Raw genomic sequence first — 19,184 nt, forward strand, 5'->3', positions numbered from 1 at the left:
ATAAATGTGCAAATAAAAGTCTTATGTAATAAAACAGCATGCTACTATATGGAATGAAACTTCAATCTCTGGATGGTCAAATGGTGATGAACAATTAATTAAGTTCACTCAAGTATTAGTTCTATATTTTTGATATAATTATCCTTTTAATTTTTAGCAGTGGCTGTTAGACCTAACTCCATGATCTTAGCCTTTAAAGTTTTCAATTTTTTTCAGTTCTTTTTTTCTCTATACGAATTTTCCCCTCAGTGTCCTCTCTCATGGCTCCATGTTGAGGCTCTGCTTGACATTACAGATTTTAAATAAAATGTTTTCTAGATATCTCTGTCAGAAAAGATCCTACAGAGAAACAGAAATCACTGAGAACAATTTTTTTTTTTTTTTTGTAGATAAATGCGACAATCACACTACTTCCCATTTGTCATGGTGCTATGCTTTCACAGACTGCCCTCAGGTGGCATTAACATCTCAATGCAGGATGCGTTACAGAACCTCTGTTAATCATGCTAGCATAATAATGGGAAAAAAGGAAAACCTACATTACTGCTGAAAGTTAATTTATTGTTCATTTAAGGTTATTTAGGATGTGAACTAAGCCAATGGATATTAGAGCGACAGCCTTCTTTTTTGCTCAGTCCAGAGAGGTCTCATAGTTAGCAGGACTATCCTGAGACCTTCATGAACATCCATGAATGATTTCAAGGAAAAAAGAAGCAATGAAAGATGTTGCCAAGATGTAACTGTATCCATTTTGAGGAATGCATACAGAAAGGCCTACAGAATGTTTTGAAAAGATTCAGACAAAACCTTATGTCTATTCACAGAGAACTGTCACAACAAAATGATTCCAGTAACAGATTTCTGTCCACAATTTTTAAAAATGTTATCCAAACTGACCTCCAAATGTAAATTTGAGGGGCTTTTTTGTTTTGGAGGAGGAAAAAGAGGGGGCGAGGAAGAGGAGGAGGAAGAAAACACACTAAATGAACCAGAAATGTAGTCAGTTGAACGTAGCTGGTTGATAGCCAGGTCCTTCTGACAAACAAAGTACAGTTACAGGGGAGTAGTACACTCTGATATCATGTTCACATGCCAATCATTTGGTAGGCTGAATTTTGAGGCTCTGCATGGTAGATGAAAATTCAGAACTCTCAAGGTTTTGTCCTTTATTAGGTCATTTATTGTCTCTTCCTCTTCCCTAATGTGATGGTCTTCAGCAGCAAAGAGGTTCAACTAAATATCTTTAAAAAGGGAAATTAGTAATTTAAAGTATGTAAAAGTAACTTATGCTGGGAGAAAATCAGCTGGCTATAGGCGCATGCATAACCAAACAGGGAAAGCAGTGATCATCCCAAAGCCTTTTGATTGCTTATCAGAGCTTGCTTCAGTTGCATTAAGCCAAACTGGTGCTGCCTTTCTCCTTTTGCGCTCTGCACACTGTTAGTGCTCACCTGCAGCTTTCCTTCCAAAATAGCCCATTACATGACTGTACAGATCCCTCAGTGGAGCCTCTGCTGGCACTCTGTTCTGCCTCTGTGGGGAAACATTTGCCTTCGGCTTCGAAAGAGCATGTACAACAGTTTTATAAACACCACCCAGGGAACCCTGCTGTTGCGCTGACTCCTGACCTGACGACCTAAATGCACTACGGCTATGGAACTGGTTAACTGCAATACCTTCTTTTTGCAGCACGGCTGCTTGAGTTTCTGGAGTTTCCTTAATTTGCTTGCTACCAACTGAAGCAGCATTGATTGCATCTAGAGGTCTATATATTCCGGGTCTAACCAGCTCCATGACAGCTGATGAGCTGGTGCTTGTACTGGTACCGCTGTTGCTGCTACCACTACCACCACTACTGAAGCCACTGAGTTTACGAAGTCGTGCTTTCCAAGCAGCCTCTTTGTTCTCAAGAGGGTTGTAAAATTGAACTGATTCTGTAGATGGTCTAAAAGTTACATGAACACTATTTCTTTTTTTAGTTGTTATTTTCATGATTTTGGCCCTATGAGTTACTGTTTCAGATATACTCCGTTTAGTTGGTGACAGTTTGCTTGTACCTGTGATGTGAGGCATTTGAGGGTTAACTTGTGCTTTAGGAAGAATTTTCTTTGCATGCATAACACGTGAGTTGGTTATTTTTTCATTAAATTGGGTACTTCTATGCTTTTCAGCTAATGCTGCTTCCACAGCTGAATCTACATCAGCTTCAGTGGCTGCTTGCCTGTACAGATATCTCTTCCCTTCTTTGCTGCTAGGACTACTTGACCCATGATCAAACAGGTTTTCATATTGTTTATCAATATTCAACTGTCTGGCTTTATCGAGCACTTCATTTCTTGCAAAAATGTCTACTTGAGTAGGTGCAATATTACTTATAAAGCCACTTTGGTTTTGTTCTAGGTGCAGCTCTGTGTTATCAGCTCTTTCTGTAACAGTGATGCTATTCGTGCATTGAGCAGTCTGATCACTATTTTCTAATCCATCCAGTGGTAATCTATCATTCCTATTTACTGATGTATCACCTTCGTGAGCAGAAGCCTCACATTTATCTATCTCAAAGTTACCGCAAAGTTCTTCTTTTTCTTTAAGATATTCTCTCAGAGAGGAAAGAAGATCATCTTCACCTTCAAGGTCAACATATTGGCTTTGTTCAAAGGTTGTGTTTGCAAATTCTACCGGCCCTATTAAATGACAAAGATGGTCATAAATACTATCCCCAACTTCCAAGGAGGACTCTCTGCTATTTGTATCAGTAATATGGCTTTCAGTGGATCTATGCATTGAAGAGGTCTCAGTGGAACTCTGTAAGCTTGGAGCGTGATGGGATGAACTGTCAATGACAGGAACTGCACCTTTGGCTCGTTCAACTGCGAATGGTTCCAGGATGTCAGAGGTGCTGCTACTTCGTGGCAGCGGCTGTTCCTCATTTAATGCACCAAAAACTTCACTTGGAGCATCCTCACTCTGTGAAAAATGTCTGACTCGAGGTGGACGTGGAAGAATTTGAGCATCATCAATGTCTGTAGGAAAAAGGTATATGTAATACACACAAGCTTTTACATACAGAGACCATATTTATTTACCACTACATCCTAATTATGAGATTTAAAAAGCCAGGAAAGTCCAGAGCCTTGTTTACTTAAGTACAATGAATATACTTTTTCCAGTACTAGAGTGTTAAAAACAAACACACATAATATCCAGTACAGAATGTAATATAAATGAGTTAGACCATCAGAACACAGTTTTAAATGTTAACATGCATGAGAACAAACAGTGAGACCATGGAACGTTTGGAAGTACAGTTAAAGCTAGGGCTGTGCCAATAAGTTCAATAATTCAACCAATATTATACCAACTAGCTTGAAGAAATGGTTAACTTGAATATAAATTAGCTTAACAATAGTACCCTTCATAGAATTTACATCTTCAGAAAAATACACAACTCCAAAGAGAACATACAAGTTTTCTGGAAGATTAGAATTGCCTCCTGAAGTGACTAACTATTACTTTTTCATAACTTGTGTGCATGTACATACGTTACTGAAATAACAGAAACAATAGTATACAGGTACGAGTATTATGGCATATGTAATATAGTGTATACCTGAAGACTTAATTATTTTTTTTAATCTTTATGGAAGAACGGCCCCTGTAGGGAAAAGATTACTATAAATAACAGATTATTTAACAATATACTTTTTTTTCCTCTAAAACAATGTTTTTTGAAACATCTCTCATCTTCAAAATGCAAAACTAAATGTTAAATGGAAGCTAACCTCCCCATCTTCTTCCGGTTTTACTCAACATGAGTCCTAAGAATTACCAAATTAAGAACCCCGCTACTGAAAAAATCCTGCAGCCACACAACAGCTAACATTAGAGTAAAATCACTTTTACTTATGTAAAGACAAGAATATTTGTTATGACCATTTAAATTAGTGATTCCTGGTCTCTGTTGAGACAGCTAATACTCTACCATCAGCACACATCATAGTTAACTGTAATGAAAGCTGCAGTTCCAACAGAGATCACCTAGGAAATGTACAGAAATATCTTCAACCCACTTCATATCATCCACCAAAATAAAGAACCTTCACATACCTCATCACATTTCTTGATATGTCACAGGAATACTACATACTATAAAATCACTGATACAGCCAAGGCTAAGTATCTCTTCAACTAATTGCACAAATTCAAGCTATCCCTTGCTGTCTTTTTAAGGGACAGGCACTTGAACATTAAGGTAAAACAACTTTGTCAGTTTTCTGTTAGTTCCTTTTCTCATAGAATCATTTATTCCCCTGATTTATTTTTTAAACATACGGCTCAAAAAGTTGTAGATATGCTTTTAAAATCAAGAATAACAATGAAGAGTAACAGTTGCCACAATGAACAGACTTACCTTGTTCTATCTAGAGAGTTTATCTTCAGGTCTGCAGTAACTGGATTTACTTGAACTCAGTACATCCTAAAATCCCCTCCCAGTGTGTTATTGCCAAAACAAAGAAATTACGTTGAATTCATTTTAAAATATTTCAAATTATTATTTCATGGTCTTTACACCTATTTCAATAATATTTAATTATGGTAATCAGAAGTCACCTTAAAAATGTCACCCGTTTTGAAGTGCTCACTTTTCTGAGAAAGAGCTGGAAAGGGATTTTGTCATATTTTCCTTCTGAGCAAAGCATATAACCTGGAGGAATCAGATATATCAGTGCTAACTAAGCGTATGTGTTGGAATATGATGAAAAGTGGTCATTTCCACGCTCAATTTTTCAGGGAAGTTATAATTTGAAAATTGGAGTTTGACCCAATTCAAAGTTTACTGAACTGTAAAGAAGCTATTGGACAGGAAATGGAGAAGTCTATACTGAGAAAGAGAGTATACATATAAGCTCTTCCAGAAAATAAACATAAACTGAAAACTGTTGTATACTGCAATATTTATTAACCATTTCCTTTCTCTTCTGCTTTCACCAGCAACAAATTTCTCTACAACATTCCTGTTCAACTTATTATTTGACTTTACAGACTAACATTCAATAAAATGGATGTTGCTCTCTAGATACAACTGCTATTTCAGTCTTCATTGACTTAGGCAAATATTAACATGGACCGTGCCTATAGAGCCTCAAGAATTTCTTTTTGCAGCTGTAAGAAATTGGTCTTAATGAAAGCAGCAACTGAGGACCATCGGATGCAGCTAAAATATGCATGATAAGGTTATAGATGAGATTTATACATATATATTTATGATAAATTGATCTCATCCTGAGCCCTCAATATGCATCTTTCATATGTTTTATAAACTTCATTTTATATAAAGTACCAGCCTGAGGATTGCATGCATGCAGTGATTATGATTTCTAGGATGCTAAAAATTACTGGATGGAGAACTCCAAATGCACGCCAAGCAGCTCCACACATTGAAATAAACTCAGCTATATTTATTTCAATGTTGATCCAGTATTATTTATTAGGTGCTCATGTATGCAGGACTAGCACATACAAGTATACAAACATTTTCATACAATCGTGTAGTGCTTGTGCCAACAGAAATTTCCTTTTTGTAGAATAGAAGAAATTAAGGTAATGAAAAACTGCTATTGTATTATCAGCACCGAAAATACGATGTTTTAAAATCCAAATGAACAGCCTCCTTGGCAACCAGGTCTCACCCCTGCACACTGGTATACAGTCAAAATAGGACACTATCCTAAGGAGGTTTTACTGACTACATCATGAGTGTGCCACAGAGGGCTGCATCTCTGATGGCGCACATACTTGGAAGAAATGCTGGCCTGGTTCCTAGGATGTTACAGTAAGGAAGACACTGAAATTGGTAGTTCTGGGTATTCTCATCCAATCACAACTTTCCTTAAACCAACCTTACCTCCCTTTTTCTGCTTGAAGGCAGAAAGAAAAGACAGCTTTTCAGTACCAGCTGGGAGGCAGATATGCTAAAATACAAACACATTCTGGCATGGAATACAACTTTCAAAACACATTTCTTGATACTTCTTGGGTAACAAGAGGCAGGCAAGAAGAAAGTGGGAAAGCACAGAACATATCTTCCATATAAAAATGTACTGCCTGTAAGTCCTTCTATTCGTACAAAGTTTTGAGTGTGTGCATATATATCCTACGGTGCTTTCACTTTTGTACTCATTGAGACAAAGGCATAATAATATTGTCAGCCTTCACTAATTTCTACCTAAGTAGCAGCTGGAGTACAAGAAAAAACATTATCTATAAAATTTCATATGTGCCTTTTAAAAACCTGTGAAAACCCTAATTGTTTAATCTACTTGCTCAAAGGCTCTCCTTCAAAGAAAGCTACTATCAAAACTCCTAGCCAAGGAGTTTGCAGGGTCAAACATAACATTATATAAAACTAGAACTCTGTAAAGATAGATAATTTGGAAAACCAAACCAAACCAAACCATAGCACTTCAGAATCCAAAACTGTATTTAAGATTTTAAGGTTTTATATACCAATGAAAAACCGGGATTCTGTAAAGCATATTATATAATACCATATACTTAAGGAATTCTTTTTTCATGGGAGCTAAATTATATCATTATCATGGTTGGCCACACAACACCTATGACACTGAATTCAAAAAATTAAGTAGAAAGATGTAACTGGCAAATAAAACTAAAATTTCTTCCTTTCTCTCCCTCATTAAGCACGAACAAAATCTTTACATTAGTTGTACTCTCTGATGGATATTGTATTACTGCTTACCAATAAATTGAAAAAGCAAGAGATTCCTCTCATTTTCATTTTTATGGTAGTAAACATTGGCACAGCACTAACTTCTAACAGTTCCAGAATGAATTGCGAAATAGCATGATATTACATAATTCAAAATATTCATTCTTAATCTCTTCCCCTCTCCCCCCATCCCATCCCCCAAAGTATTTTTACTTTGCAAAATTTAATGATTTTGCAGAATTTGAAAGCAGAAGGTTTAAAAAGGTGATAAAGGGGGTGCAGAAATTAGCAGAGGTGGCACTACCTGAAAGCTCATCAGAAAGGGGAGTGAGAACAATATCAGGCAAGAAGGGTTTGGAAGTATGGATCAGAACAGGAGCACTTTTAGCACTGCGTATATAGGCCGATGGCAGAGCACATTCACCAATGGATCGGCTTCTCATGGCTTTAAAAAGGAAAAGAAAGAAGTGGGGAAGGAAAAAAGAAGAGTGACTATAATGAAAGGCTCGTGTCACAGAAAAAGCAGCAACAGAGAAAACAAAGATAAAAAGGAAGAAAATTTAAAAATTAAAACATTTCAGCACGGCAGATATTGGCAGAGCTGTAAGAAAGAAAAAATCAGTGGACACTGATAAGACATTTTGAGTTTTCAACTTTTATGTAAAGCAGCAACAATGCTTTTACTATGGCTATTACAGAGATTTTGCATTCAAAACCAATAAACTAATTAACACTTTTTTTTTCCTCCCATTGCATCAGGGGTTGAAAAATCCAAGTTAAAGCACTCCACAAGCACTCTGAAATTTGTATTTTTTAACAGAAAAAAACACAACTTACACTACATTTCCATTTTTCTAGTTTACTTTGGTTTGCTCCTAAACAAGTACATCTGAATTTTGACCTATAGTCTTGAATTTAAGATTCTTCAAAAGAGATTCAAAATTGTAAGAAGGAAACAAGCAATTCTGTGTGGAAAAAAATGCAATACAACATTGTATAGTTCTGCATTAAAAATGAAATGACTGAAGTGAAATGGTTTGTCAACTAAAAGGGTTACATTCTTATCAACAGGACTTTAATGGATATTGGATAAATCTTTCTAAACTGATCCTAATTCACCTTTTTGTTTCTCATGTCCTGCCAACAGTCCTACAGAAAGAAAATTTACAAAAGAATTGTGGCAACAGGATCAAGGTTATAACTGCAGCTTTTCCCATAGATTTAAAGTGAACCTTTATGACATTTGTTTTCAATTGTCAAAGTAAGACATAGCAAGAACTGATATCGCATTCAATTTCAAAGTACTATTACTGTTCTACTCATGGTTTCAAGCAGTTTCCTTTTCAAATTGTTGCAAATTTGAGAATTTATGCTAAAATAGTTGCTGATAAACTTCTCATAAGGAAACTTCAATTCATCCTACATATTGTTTGCACAATATTTAAGCAGTCTTTGAACTTCTATAAGCATATTTTCAAAACATGAAATGTACCCTTAGAATCTCAGTGCTCCTAATCTATATGGGAATCAGAAGAAAAGAATGAAGTACAGAAAAAGTTGAGCACATCACACTTATGTGATCTTGTTAAAGAATGGTCTCTAACACAGCAACATGAAGATAACTTGGGTAGGTCTATGCACATAGAGCAGAAAACACATTTGACGAATGCAGCACAACTTAGGTGGAATCTTAACAACAGTTTGAAAAAACAATTCAGAAAGACAGATGTTTTAAGACTGAAGCCATCCTCTATTTTAAATTAAATTTAGTTTAAAAGACAGAAACCAACTTCAAAAAAAAAAAAAAAAGACAACTATATGCAAGGCTTTAACTTATTTTTAAGAGATGCAATATTAAATTTCAGAATACAGTCACGGATAAATGCATTGCATTCATCATTATGCATTTTAAAATGAATGCACGCTTGAGAGAAAATATCAAGCTACAGAGTAAATAAACCAAACTTTTGAGATTGGATACTATGTTGAATGCAAATCATTAAAAATAAGTGTCCCTTGTAATTTGACTGATTTTCTTCCACCATCTTATTTGATTCTAGAAAGAGGGAATAGAAAATCACTTTTACTATTTGGAAGATGGAAATTTTATAGAAAACTTTCAAATGAAAAATGTAAGATATTATTACTGAAAGCAAGATTAACATTGTGATGCTGTAAAATGAAAATGTGACCTCACTGCATAATTATTTTAAATAAGATATGTCACGTTCAATTAAGTAGTCAAATAGAGTCAGACTTAACACAAGATGTGGACTAGATATGTCAGTTCAAAACCATCTGCTGTTCTCTATAGAAAAAAAACAACACACATGGAACAGTAGACTCCTAAATTCCTTCAGACCTGGTATTTTTATAGGACGAGAATCTGCTGTCTACAAATTCTATATCTAGCCCTACAAAAGATTTTTCAACCCATATGCATTTAAAGACCCTTTTCCAAAAATTACTTTACATAAGTTCAGGCTAAAAATGTACACACTGCATATCAGGAAAGCTGTGATTTTTATTTGAGTAAAACACATACACAGAAACTTGGTGCAGCAATAGACGTGCGCTGGCATGAGGATGGCTCAAAAAACAAAGGTGTGCACAAAATGTGTACAACATAAAACAAATGAAAAAGAAACCCCAGCTTTTTCTTACCATAACATATTCAACATGCACATCCTACCTACTCAGATATAAAGAGTATATTACTCACAATCAAAGGAAATATACTACATATCAGATATCATGCAACACATCTGAGGTGTGACTTAATTCTAGGCTTTGCTTGCGGCATTAATTAACTGAAGCAGACAAACTAGCAAAATGTTATAAAGAAAATTTTACTTATTATGACTATAAACCATTTTTGGTTAAGTGACCCCATTTTAACTGGCACAGGTTAAGAAGCACCTGAGCAGCATTCTGAGAAGACCGGAGACAATAACAAGCAACTCTTTGCTGACAGTTAAGATGTATGCTTTTCTAACAAGATGTGATGCTTCATCAACATCTTCTTAAAAGATGTTGATGAAGAACTGAAGAGTTTGGGATTCTGGCTCTGGCAACTTTCTGAGGGCTTTTCATCTTTTAAAATTATCCTACTAATGCTAATGCTTGTCTATGGATGGTGTTCTATAAAATGAATAGAGATGAATTTTAACTGGTTACAGTAATATAAACCTCGCTAATTAATATCAAATATAAGGCAAAAAAGAACCAAATGAAGGAAGCTGAAGTGGAGTGAAACTAAAATCAGATTATTTTGCTGCTAACCAAGTCAATATATAGCTTGATTAGTATAAACAGTGATTTTAGGGCTAACATCATATAAATAGCCATCTTTCAAAAAACAGCAAAACAAAAACATTAAAAATCGATCATGCAGTATAATCTTCTGACATCTGAAATAATAATTTGAGAGGGATAAATTTTAACATGAGCTTTACCTTGTTAAGACAATTAAGACTTAAAGCAAAAATACTGCAACAGTTAATCACAGCCTATCTGAAGAGAAGCAGAAGTTACATTTAAAGTATCTGCAATCCATAAGGAAAACTTTTGAGTCAAACTAGCTGTCAGCATGAGATAAAGGAAATGCTGTGTAGCATTTGGATACATATTTGGGTAGTTTTGCTAGCATTTTTGTAGTAGTGCTTACAGAACAAACAACTCTCCCACCCCAACAGAAGGCTTCAGATGCTACTTGTAAACAGAACTTAAAAATTTATTAAAAATTTTGAAGAATATTCAAATAATTTTCTTTGCTAAATAACCTCTGTGACTTCAAAAAATAAATGTGAAGATTTTTGGAATGTTAACAGAGATGTTAATCTCTGAAAAGCTAACACTACTACATATTTGATTACCATTCCTGAGTTCTAGAACTGCATCAGATTGTACCTGCTTCCAAGAAGTACCAGTGCAAAAACAGTTCATGACTGAAGCCACTACTACTACAGAGATAGTGAAAAAGCACAAGATACTCCTTAATAGGTTCTTCTTTTAAATGAAAAAGTAAAATCAGCTTAAACTTCCTTCACATAATGGATAGCACCGAGATCATCAAGATGAGAAAACAAAGTAAAGAAATTTGCAGTCCAGTTCATGTTAAGATATGGTAAGCAAATCATAAAAATGTAAATGAGTATTCTTTTGAGCAATCCATCTAAACCATTGACTACCATCAGTCATTTCTAACACAGGAAAGAGTATCTGCAAGTAATGAAATTGAGAAATAGGTCACTTCAGAAATGGAGAACTGCACGGCTGTGCCAATCTCTCATTAACACAAAATTCAGGGTATAGTAAAAGACAGCACATTTTATGAACTATGCAGACATGTACATAATTCTCACACTTTTCTTTCTACAGTTGGAAAATATTCAACCTATTGTGTGCATAATTTATGAAAACAGACTTTAAAAGCCACCTATCCATACCATTGATCAAATCAATTTTTTTCTTTTCCATAGACACACAACAGTATTATTTGTCTAATACATCTTAAGCATGTGATCAAACATTAAAAATTACACAATACTTAACTACATTACTCTCATTTGCAGTAACTGTAACTGTAGTAAGAACAAGCTATTCAACTACCCTCAAAACACGTAAGACTACATCATTTATACTTATATTCAACTAATTACTGCAGAGAGTATACTTCTGTAGAAAAAAATAAAGTTAACCATGTAGCTACAATGTCAGTTATGAATTCCTTCCCCTTTCTCAAATTATTAGCTCTCTCACTTTTATTAGCTTTTACAGATACGTACCAACTGTTTTCTGCCGTACTATGCTTCTTGCCTTTTCTGTTCCTGGAGATCCAGTGGTTGTAGCACTGCGTTGTCTCATTGGTGCCTGTCCAGGCTGATCACGGCTCCAGCCTCTAGAAAAGGACTTATCAACAGAAGATTTGGGGAATTCATGCCCAACTCCTGCAAAAATAGAATTGCAAATCTATTCACTACTATGCTGGTATCACCAAACAGTGACAGTTGTATTCTTTCAGAGAGATTTAAAGTTGGATAGAATAAATTACTAAAGCTAGCATGATTTTAAAAGCTAAACAGCACATTACTATATTTAAGTGTCTCTATAAATCCACTCAGCTAGCATTAACTGAGGGATACTGAATTTTTTGTCAGAAGTACTGGTGCTATTAAGCTATCGTGATTTTCTTTTCTGACCAATTAAGTTGAAAAACACAAGAAAACTGGTTTTACAAAGACTGTAGACAAATAAAATGTGTAACTATATACATTTTACCTCTATCTCAACCTTTGCTGTTCCTGTTAGACAAAACACACAAAATCATACATTACATACCATTAATGCTGCAGTTGTTTGCCAAATAACTTTGTGACACTTGAGGAACATGAAGTGAAAATGATAAAATATTTTACCATCAAATGCAAAAGCAAGTAAAAGGGAATTTAGGCTCAAAGAACAAGGCTTTTTGGAATTTCACCCTAAAAATACTATAAGAAAAGATGTAACAAGTTCAGAATTGCCATTTATATCAAAGTCAATAAAGCTCACATGAGGAATTTTCAAGAAACTGTACGTAAAAAAGTCCAGTGAACTAAAGAATATTTGCAGTGTATTTCCTTACCCACACTGAACTGACTTATGATCACAAATTACACTTTATAACAGTTACAATCATTAAAAGGGCATCTTCTTGGAAAGGAAGCCTTAATAGAGCATGTTCATTATTATTAAAGAATTTATGCCAAAGAATTTGGGCATAATCTGTATGGGATTTATTACTTCCAAAACCCACTAGAGTTAACTCTTCAACTCACATTTAATCATGGAGGCTCTGGAATTCTACTGCTGAAAGCTAACAAACTCTTCTCCTGTGCTTTGCATGGGTGATACAGATGAATCAAAATATTTTTAAAGCACATGCACATTGCACATTGATTATTTCTCACTGACAAACCCTAGGGAAGTAGTAAGTACCTTCCCTTAGGTTTGGTTCTCCCTCAGCAATACGTGATGAACAACATCCATCAGAAAACAGAGAGATTAAAAAGTAGACTAAAAACTATACTTTTTTCCATCTTGATTTCCATCTTAAATACAGTTCGGCCTCTCAAAGCCCTTTTTAAAGAATAGTATTATCACCCATATAATACAGAAGACTAAACCAAGACAGAAGTGATTGCTCGTGGTGACATGCAGGAAGTCAGTTTCTAATATGGGAATAGAATCCAGCCTTTGCCAGTCTCAATTCAGCACTCTACATAGGAGGACAGATTTCCTGTCTCAACAACATCAGAACTGTAACAATACAAGTAGCCACCCTCTCTTCCTAAGTTTTGTCCTACAGAGTATTTCCTGCATCATATTGACATCAGTTTAAAAACTGGTACCATTCACATTGTACTAGTATTATTTCACTTAGTCAAAGTAAGTCACTTTAACAAAACCAGTCTTCACCATGGTTTAGCAGTGAGTTACTGCTCAAACAAAACTATGTTCATCTAACATTTCACCTTTAATCAACATTCATGGGATTCCAGAATCCATATTCCAATTATGCTTGCAATAGGCACTTGCTACTTAACTAATTTTTACCACACATGTAATCCTCATTAATTTAAAAATGTTTGGCTGGGAATCAATTTGTATTTGATAAAAATGGAAAGGCTTAACACATTGTAGTGTAAAAATTTAGGTTTAATTCTACATACCTTTAGGAATTAAATTCCATATGTGACTATTTGCAGGACTGAACCTTTATGGTAGGATTTCACAGTGGTTCTAAAAACCAGCCTTATTGTGAAGAAACTGGGCTATTTCAGGTGACAGTTATGTCTAATTAGCTACTCTGAAAAGACTGGACAAAAACTCCGTTGTACCCAACATCTCATTAGCACCGCTCAAACTCTTAAAATTGTATACAATGTTGTCTTACCTTTGCCTTTGTGTTTTTTCTGCTTCTGCTCACTTAATTTATCCAATGGCAGGTCACTGAGGTCCAGGCTATAGAGGTTTCTAGCTAATACTTTAGTTAGTGTCTCCATTGTCAATGACCACTCAGTGGCCAGCTCTTCCCAGTATGTCAGTGATGACATTACAGACAGCAAGTCATCCCAAAGTTCTCGAGAGATGTACACATTTAGATTCGCTTTGATCCAAGCTACTATAAGTGTCTAAAATAATAAAAGGAGAAACGTTGGCTTACCAACAAAAGATAACAACATTCAAATATTACTGCTTAAAAAGAAGTTTCTAACTGCCACAAACATTTTTGTGTAGTCCTAATATTCACTTCCTTGCCCGTACACAGACTTTCCATGAATAATGAAGTATTATGTTAACACGTGCTTCTGACTTAGAGGAACAACTGGATTGGCTTGTGTAAGATGTTTCCATACGTTACAAATTTTGTTAAAGAGTTCTGTAGCACTGTCCCTGACTAGTTCTCATCACATTTATATATTTTCTATCTTTTTTTTCCCTACTAAAGAATCTGAAGACTTTACAGATCCTAGGACAAACCAGTCAACAGCAGCTGTTGTTTCTAGTTTCTTGGTCAAAATTAAACTGAATTAATTAAAGTGAATTTATTTTTAATTGCCTGGAAAAGAGGTCCTGCAAGCCTTCCTGCTAAGGTGGAGTTTTTTCTTCCTTGATACTGCAAGAAAGTTTGGGGTGGTATTTTCAGCACAGATTCAGTAACCCTGAGCAGCACGAGTAGCATCTGTTCCCTGCAAAACAATATTAAACTTAGAGTTACTATTTTACTATAATTCTGTATATACCAAGATACTTTTAAAGATAATGACTGCGCTTGATTTGCCTAAACACAATGCAAACAGCCTAACTTTTTTCTTGTAAAAGAAATTACTCCCATCCCTTCCTTCCACACTTGACTTTCACAGTGAGGAACCCCTACTGCCGTGTAACATCATGTGCAAGGTTGTTCAAGGGTCATCACTTACAATGGCCTGAAATTGCAGGACAAAGGTTTAGTCATATTTCTGATCTGAGTTTATACTTTTTTTGTATGGATGACAAATTTTGGCAATATTACATGATCATAAACATACTTCATTAATTCTTTTGGGTGGCAAAGAAACTTTGTCATCACAGTCTACAGCCACTTCTTTAGTGACAAGAAACTGGAGAAGAAAATACTAATTTAGTGTGATCTGTTTTCTTTTATCACTCCCAAATTTCCCAGTGGCTAGTCTTGAACTGATTCCTTATTTCCTAACATGAGTAAACAAATTTTAAATGGCATGTAATGCCAGCTCTATTTACCAAGTGAGAGACTGAATGCATGTCAAGTTAAAATGGAATAAATCAGCCATTTGAAATCCCCTTGCTACTGATTCCTTACAATGGAGAATGGTGGCAATATACTACCTCATTAGAGACATCTATTTAAAGAAGAGGGGGAAATAATGCAGATGACTTTGAAGGAGGGTCTCTTATCCCTGCTATGAATCTTAAACACTGGAAAGGACAAAACAGTTAAAACAGTAAATGGACTCTTGTAAAGAAATGTCTAAAGCTGGAGTTAATTATAGATCAAGAACAACTCACATCTCGTTATAATAATTATCCAGGCTTATCTGAGGATTTGTGTTTATTTTTAAATAAGTCTGTGAAGCTTCCTATGTGACTTCATACTTAGCACTTTGACACATGAGCAAAATGTCCCGGAAAAATGTCATCAGTTGATCCTTGATAGTCTGTATACTCTAGCTTACTTCTTTTTTCATTGAGGGCTACGCTGACTCAAACTAGATAGTGCTTATTATTGGCATTAACAGAGGAGCTCACCACTTCCCCTGTGGTAAGTCGTTTGCGATTTTAAAGCCCATGCATTTACTGATTTAGAGGAACAGATTCACATAGTCAATACTATTCTACTGTGTTTACTACCAAGAACCATCTCACATTTATCTTGTGAACTAATAATCTAAGATAAAAACATTAGCATTTTACCAAGTCTTCTTGTCCATAGTCACTTGGACTACCATGTGGCGGTAGATATTAAGAATGCGTTTACACATATCAGTGTGTTCATCCAGCAGAGTTTTAATTTCATTTGCTGGTTCAAGAAAGAATATGTTTGAAGAATTTATAATAAAAACCTGTAAGTAAAAAAAAAAAGTAGATGTAATGAGGTCGAAGCACTTTGATGTTTTCAACAGTTTAGCTGATAGTTACGAGGAAAGACAACACCCATGATTAACAGAATGGGCTGCATGTATACTCAGAAGTATGTACTTAAACACAAGTTAGCTTAATTTGATGATAACACTACAGTAAAACCAATAAATTTAAAAAAAATATCTATAAAACCTATTTGTATATCTTTGTTCTCCTGGATATATGCTACAAAAAATTACATAATTATTTAGTATGATGGACAAAAATATTCCACTAAAGAAGTCCACTGCTTCTTTAAGCACAGAAGTTCCACTGTAAATGAACAACTGACTAGTATAACACACACTAAACTATTTGAAAGAGTCCTTGTATACTCTTTGTGCATCAGCATGACAAAGAGTGTAGTACACTCTGGGAATCTACAGTATTCATCCCATCACAGTCAGTGTGGCTTACCAGAAATAGGAAACAGGATACCCTCTCCAAAGTGGTTGCCGTCATACCCAGCAGCACGATTCAAATATGCATGTACTTTATAATAGCTCATGTGATGCTGCAAATCAGATATGGACTACCTCCTTGGTTCTATGAAATCACATACCAAAATCTTCATACAATTGACAAATGTCAAATACCCAGAAAGCTGATGTGAGGATGAATCCCAGGATGGTTCAAAGGGAGAAAAAAGGACAAGATTTCCAGGAAAAACTATAGCAGCCAAGTAATGTGTAGTGGCACTGGCTTCAGGAACTCTTGGCTTTTTGGTTCCTTTTACAGTGCAAAACTGTGTTCATTGGAAGCCCATACCCACCACTGCTACAGATCTACCACCACCACATGTAATACACTCTCATTAAACAAGACAAATAAGAGTTCTTGTAAGCTATTTGTAGCTCACAACCAAAGCTACAGCCACCAAATTCACTTTTCTCATAGGTATATTTACATAATTTATGTAAGTTATTCTTCTATATGGAAAGAAAGCAGCAGAATTTTTTAATGGGTTTTAAAAGTTCCTGTAAGCTGCAGAAAATCTTATGGATGCTACTTAGCTGTCCTCTTCCAAGGTGCAATGTACCAGGCATATAAAAGCTACTAGGATTAACTGTGCTGTCAAGTTTGAATGTTCACAAGTATTACTTCCTAGATATTTATGTTAGGAAGCCTGCCAGAGTACATGATGGAGTTAAGGGAATTCAAGCATATAAGCCTCTATTCAGAAAGACACTGTTTTCACAATATGCAGAAATGAATGAAAAATATAGTCAAAGCAATTCTTCATGCCATTGACCATCCTTTCTTTGCTCCTTGTGCAGTGCAATGATATTGTATTATGTCAGCATTATGCAGCAACAAGAAAAAAAATAAAAGCAAACATAAAACAACAACAACAACAAACCAAACAGATGTATACACTATTAGACTTTAAATAACTGTGTTCTTAACATAAGTTATTCTCAGTTTTTGTTTTTAATCTGGGTTAAATCTTTATGGAGGTTGGGAAATGTATTTTTCACAGAAGAAAATAATTAATGGCGAGTCCATCTATTGCGAGGACAGAAAATAATTATGTCCTCTGGAGTGCTCTTTAATGTAATACCATTTAATGTGACAACATTCTTGGCATGAAAAAGGGTAACACACTGTATATTTAAAAAAAAAGATCTAGCAAAGAGTATTATGACAGTCTGGTTTTGGACTCTATCTGGCGAACAAGCCTTCTTAAGGTTGAATGATTTCAATGTTATTAAATATTAGCAAGTTTTCCACTGACTTCAGTAGACAGAAAATTAGGGCTTTCAGAATGAAAACAATGAAATCAAAGCAGACATGGACACCTCAGAAGTTACAGGACCTATTACTAAAGTGCTGTTACATTTTAGGAATTTATTAGGAAATATTTATATCACAGGCAGCTCTAGATCTCCAATTTATTTGCCTTTCTTAATCCACATGTTCATGAAATCATTGGTTCTACACTTGTAATCTCCCTGTACTGAGAGCTTTGGAGTTTAATGATTAAAAACTATTACTATGCAGTTGCAAGTTACTTGCTTCAGCTAATGAACCCCTCCTTGAAGGGCCTAGAAATAAGCCTATGCAAGAATTAAATGGGAAGAAAACTTAAGATAGAAGTCTTGGATTCTTCATTCACAGAAAATGGCAAATGTGGTCCAGAAACCTCTCAAATTCAGACACTGTACGAGGATAGAACGTCTTGATTCTGTTTCCAGCTAAAGATACTTAGTGGTCAAATGAACCTCTGTCTAGAAAAACTTCAATATGAAGAATCTCTCAGACATTTACAGATGTGTGAACTTTAAAAATACACTGCAAATGGACAAAGACTTTTCATTCCTTTCCTAGAAGCACTTCATGCATATTCTGTAGTCCTGGTATGCAAAGATTATGAAGGTTAAATTGTTATAAAGTTTGAACTAAATAGTCATTTCAGTTACAAAGTTTATTTTTATATAGCAGTGTACAGCATTACAGGAAATCATTCAAGCTACAGTAAAAACTTTGAATTCTAATTGGGATGGTAACCCATAATTCAAGTGCACACAATGGAGTAGTAAATAGTAGTAAATATCCACCTGTTTGGCTTAGAATAAATTTTCTTCTGGATAGAAGGCTACAGTCATATACACACCATAACGTAAGTTTGTGTCTGTACATATTATACATAAAATGCACATATTTTCTATGACCATAAATGCATTTCAAAGAACCTCAAATTATATACTTTTGATTATATCTAAAATAATGTACAGAATTTGGAGATGTTTTGAAGGGGTATGGGAATGCCTTTATAAGACCATTATGCTATATTCTACTCTTTTACGTACTAATATCATACTCTTTACTATTAAGCTGAAAATTAGATAGCAAGTTCATTCCATACCTGCAATACTGACTGCACTCCAGCTCGTACATTTTGCTCTTCAGTATCAATTTCAGACAGTTTATGCAAAGTGTCTTGGTAACAGCCATTTCTTGCCCAGTTTGAATTTCTAACATGACTGGAGTTCACACCTTTTTCCTGAAAAATATTTTGCTCTTAAAATCCCATTGATTTGTTGACAGGTTGTTTTTGTTTTACGTTAAAGGACAAAGTATGTAATAGATAATACATATCACAGTTGCATCTTAAAGACAACATCATGATTAAAGGTGTTTGTAGCAATTATTTTAAAGTATCTGGACAAAATAATTACGATTTTTTCTTACCCATTTATTTGTATATAATTTTTACACAGCTGAAAGTTGGAATACTTTATAAACCATATCTTGGAAGTACTTTATAAAT

At 35.0% G+C, this 19,184-nt stretch overlaps 1 protein-coding gene across 7 annotated transcripts in view; it reads right to left on the reverse strand.

Moving 5' to 3' along the window:
- RALGAPA1 (Ral GTPase activating protein catalytic subunit alpha 1) overlaps positions 1–19,184 on the reverse strand; it is a 128,076-nt gene that overhangs the window by 81,150 nt on the left and 27,742 nt on the right. For 4 of the 7 annotated variants that reach the window (XM_082762550.1, XM_082762547.1, XM_082762553.1 and 1 more), the window contains exons 12-18: positions 18,780–18,917; positions 15,707–15,855; positions 14,331–14,460; positions 13,665–13,902; positions 11,515–11,676; positions 7,032–7,172; positions 1,452–3,020 (exon numbers count right to left, since the gene is read on the reverse strand). In XM_082762550.1, the coding sequence (XP_082618676.1) occupies positions 1,452–3,020; positions 7,032–7,172; positions 11,515–11,676; positions 13,665–13,902; positions 14,331–14,460; positions 15,707–15,855; positions 18,780–18,917 (2,527 nt within the window). The remainder of the gene's footprint in view (positions 1–1,451; positions 3,021–7,031; positions 7,173–11,514; positions 11,677–13,664; positions 13,903–14,330; positions 14,461–15,706; positions 15,856–18,779; positions 18,918–19,184) is intronic. The other 3 variants (XM_082762551.1, XM_082762552.1, XM_082762548.1) reach the window with 3 other exon arrangements.

The sequence above is a fragment of the Aythya marila genome (genome assembly GCF_965140915.1).
Source record: "Aythya marila genome assembly, chromosome: 5".
Lineage (NCBI taxonomy): Eukaryota > Metazoa > Chordata > Aves > Anseriformes > Anatidae > Aythya > Aythya marila.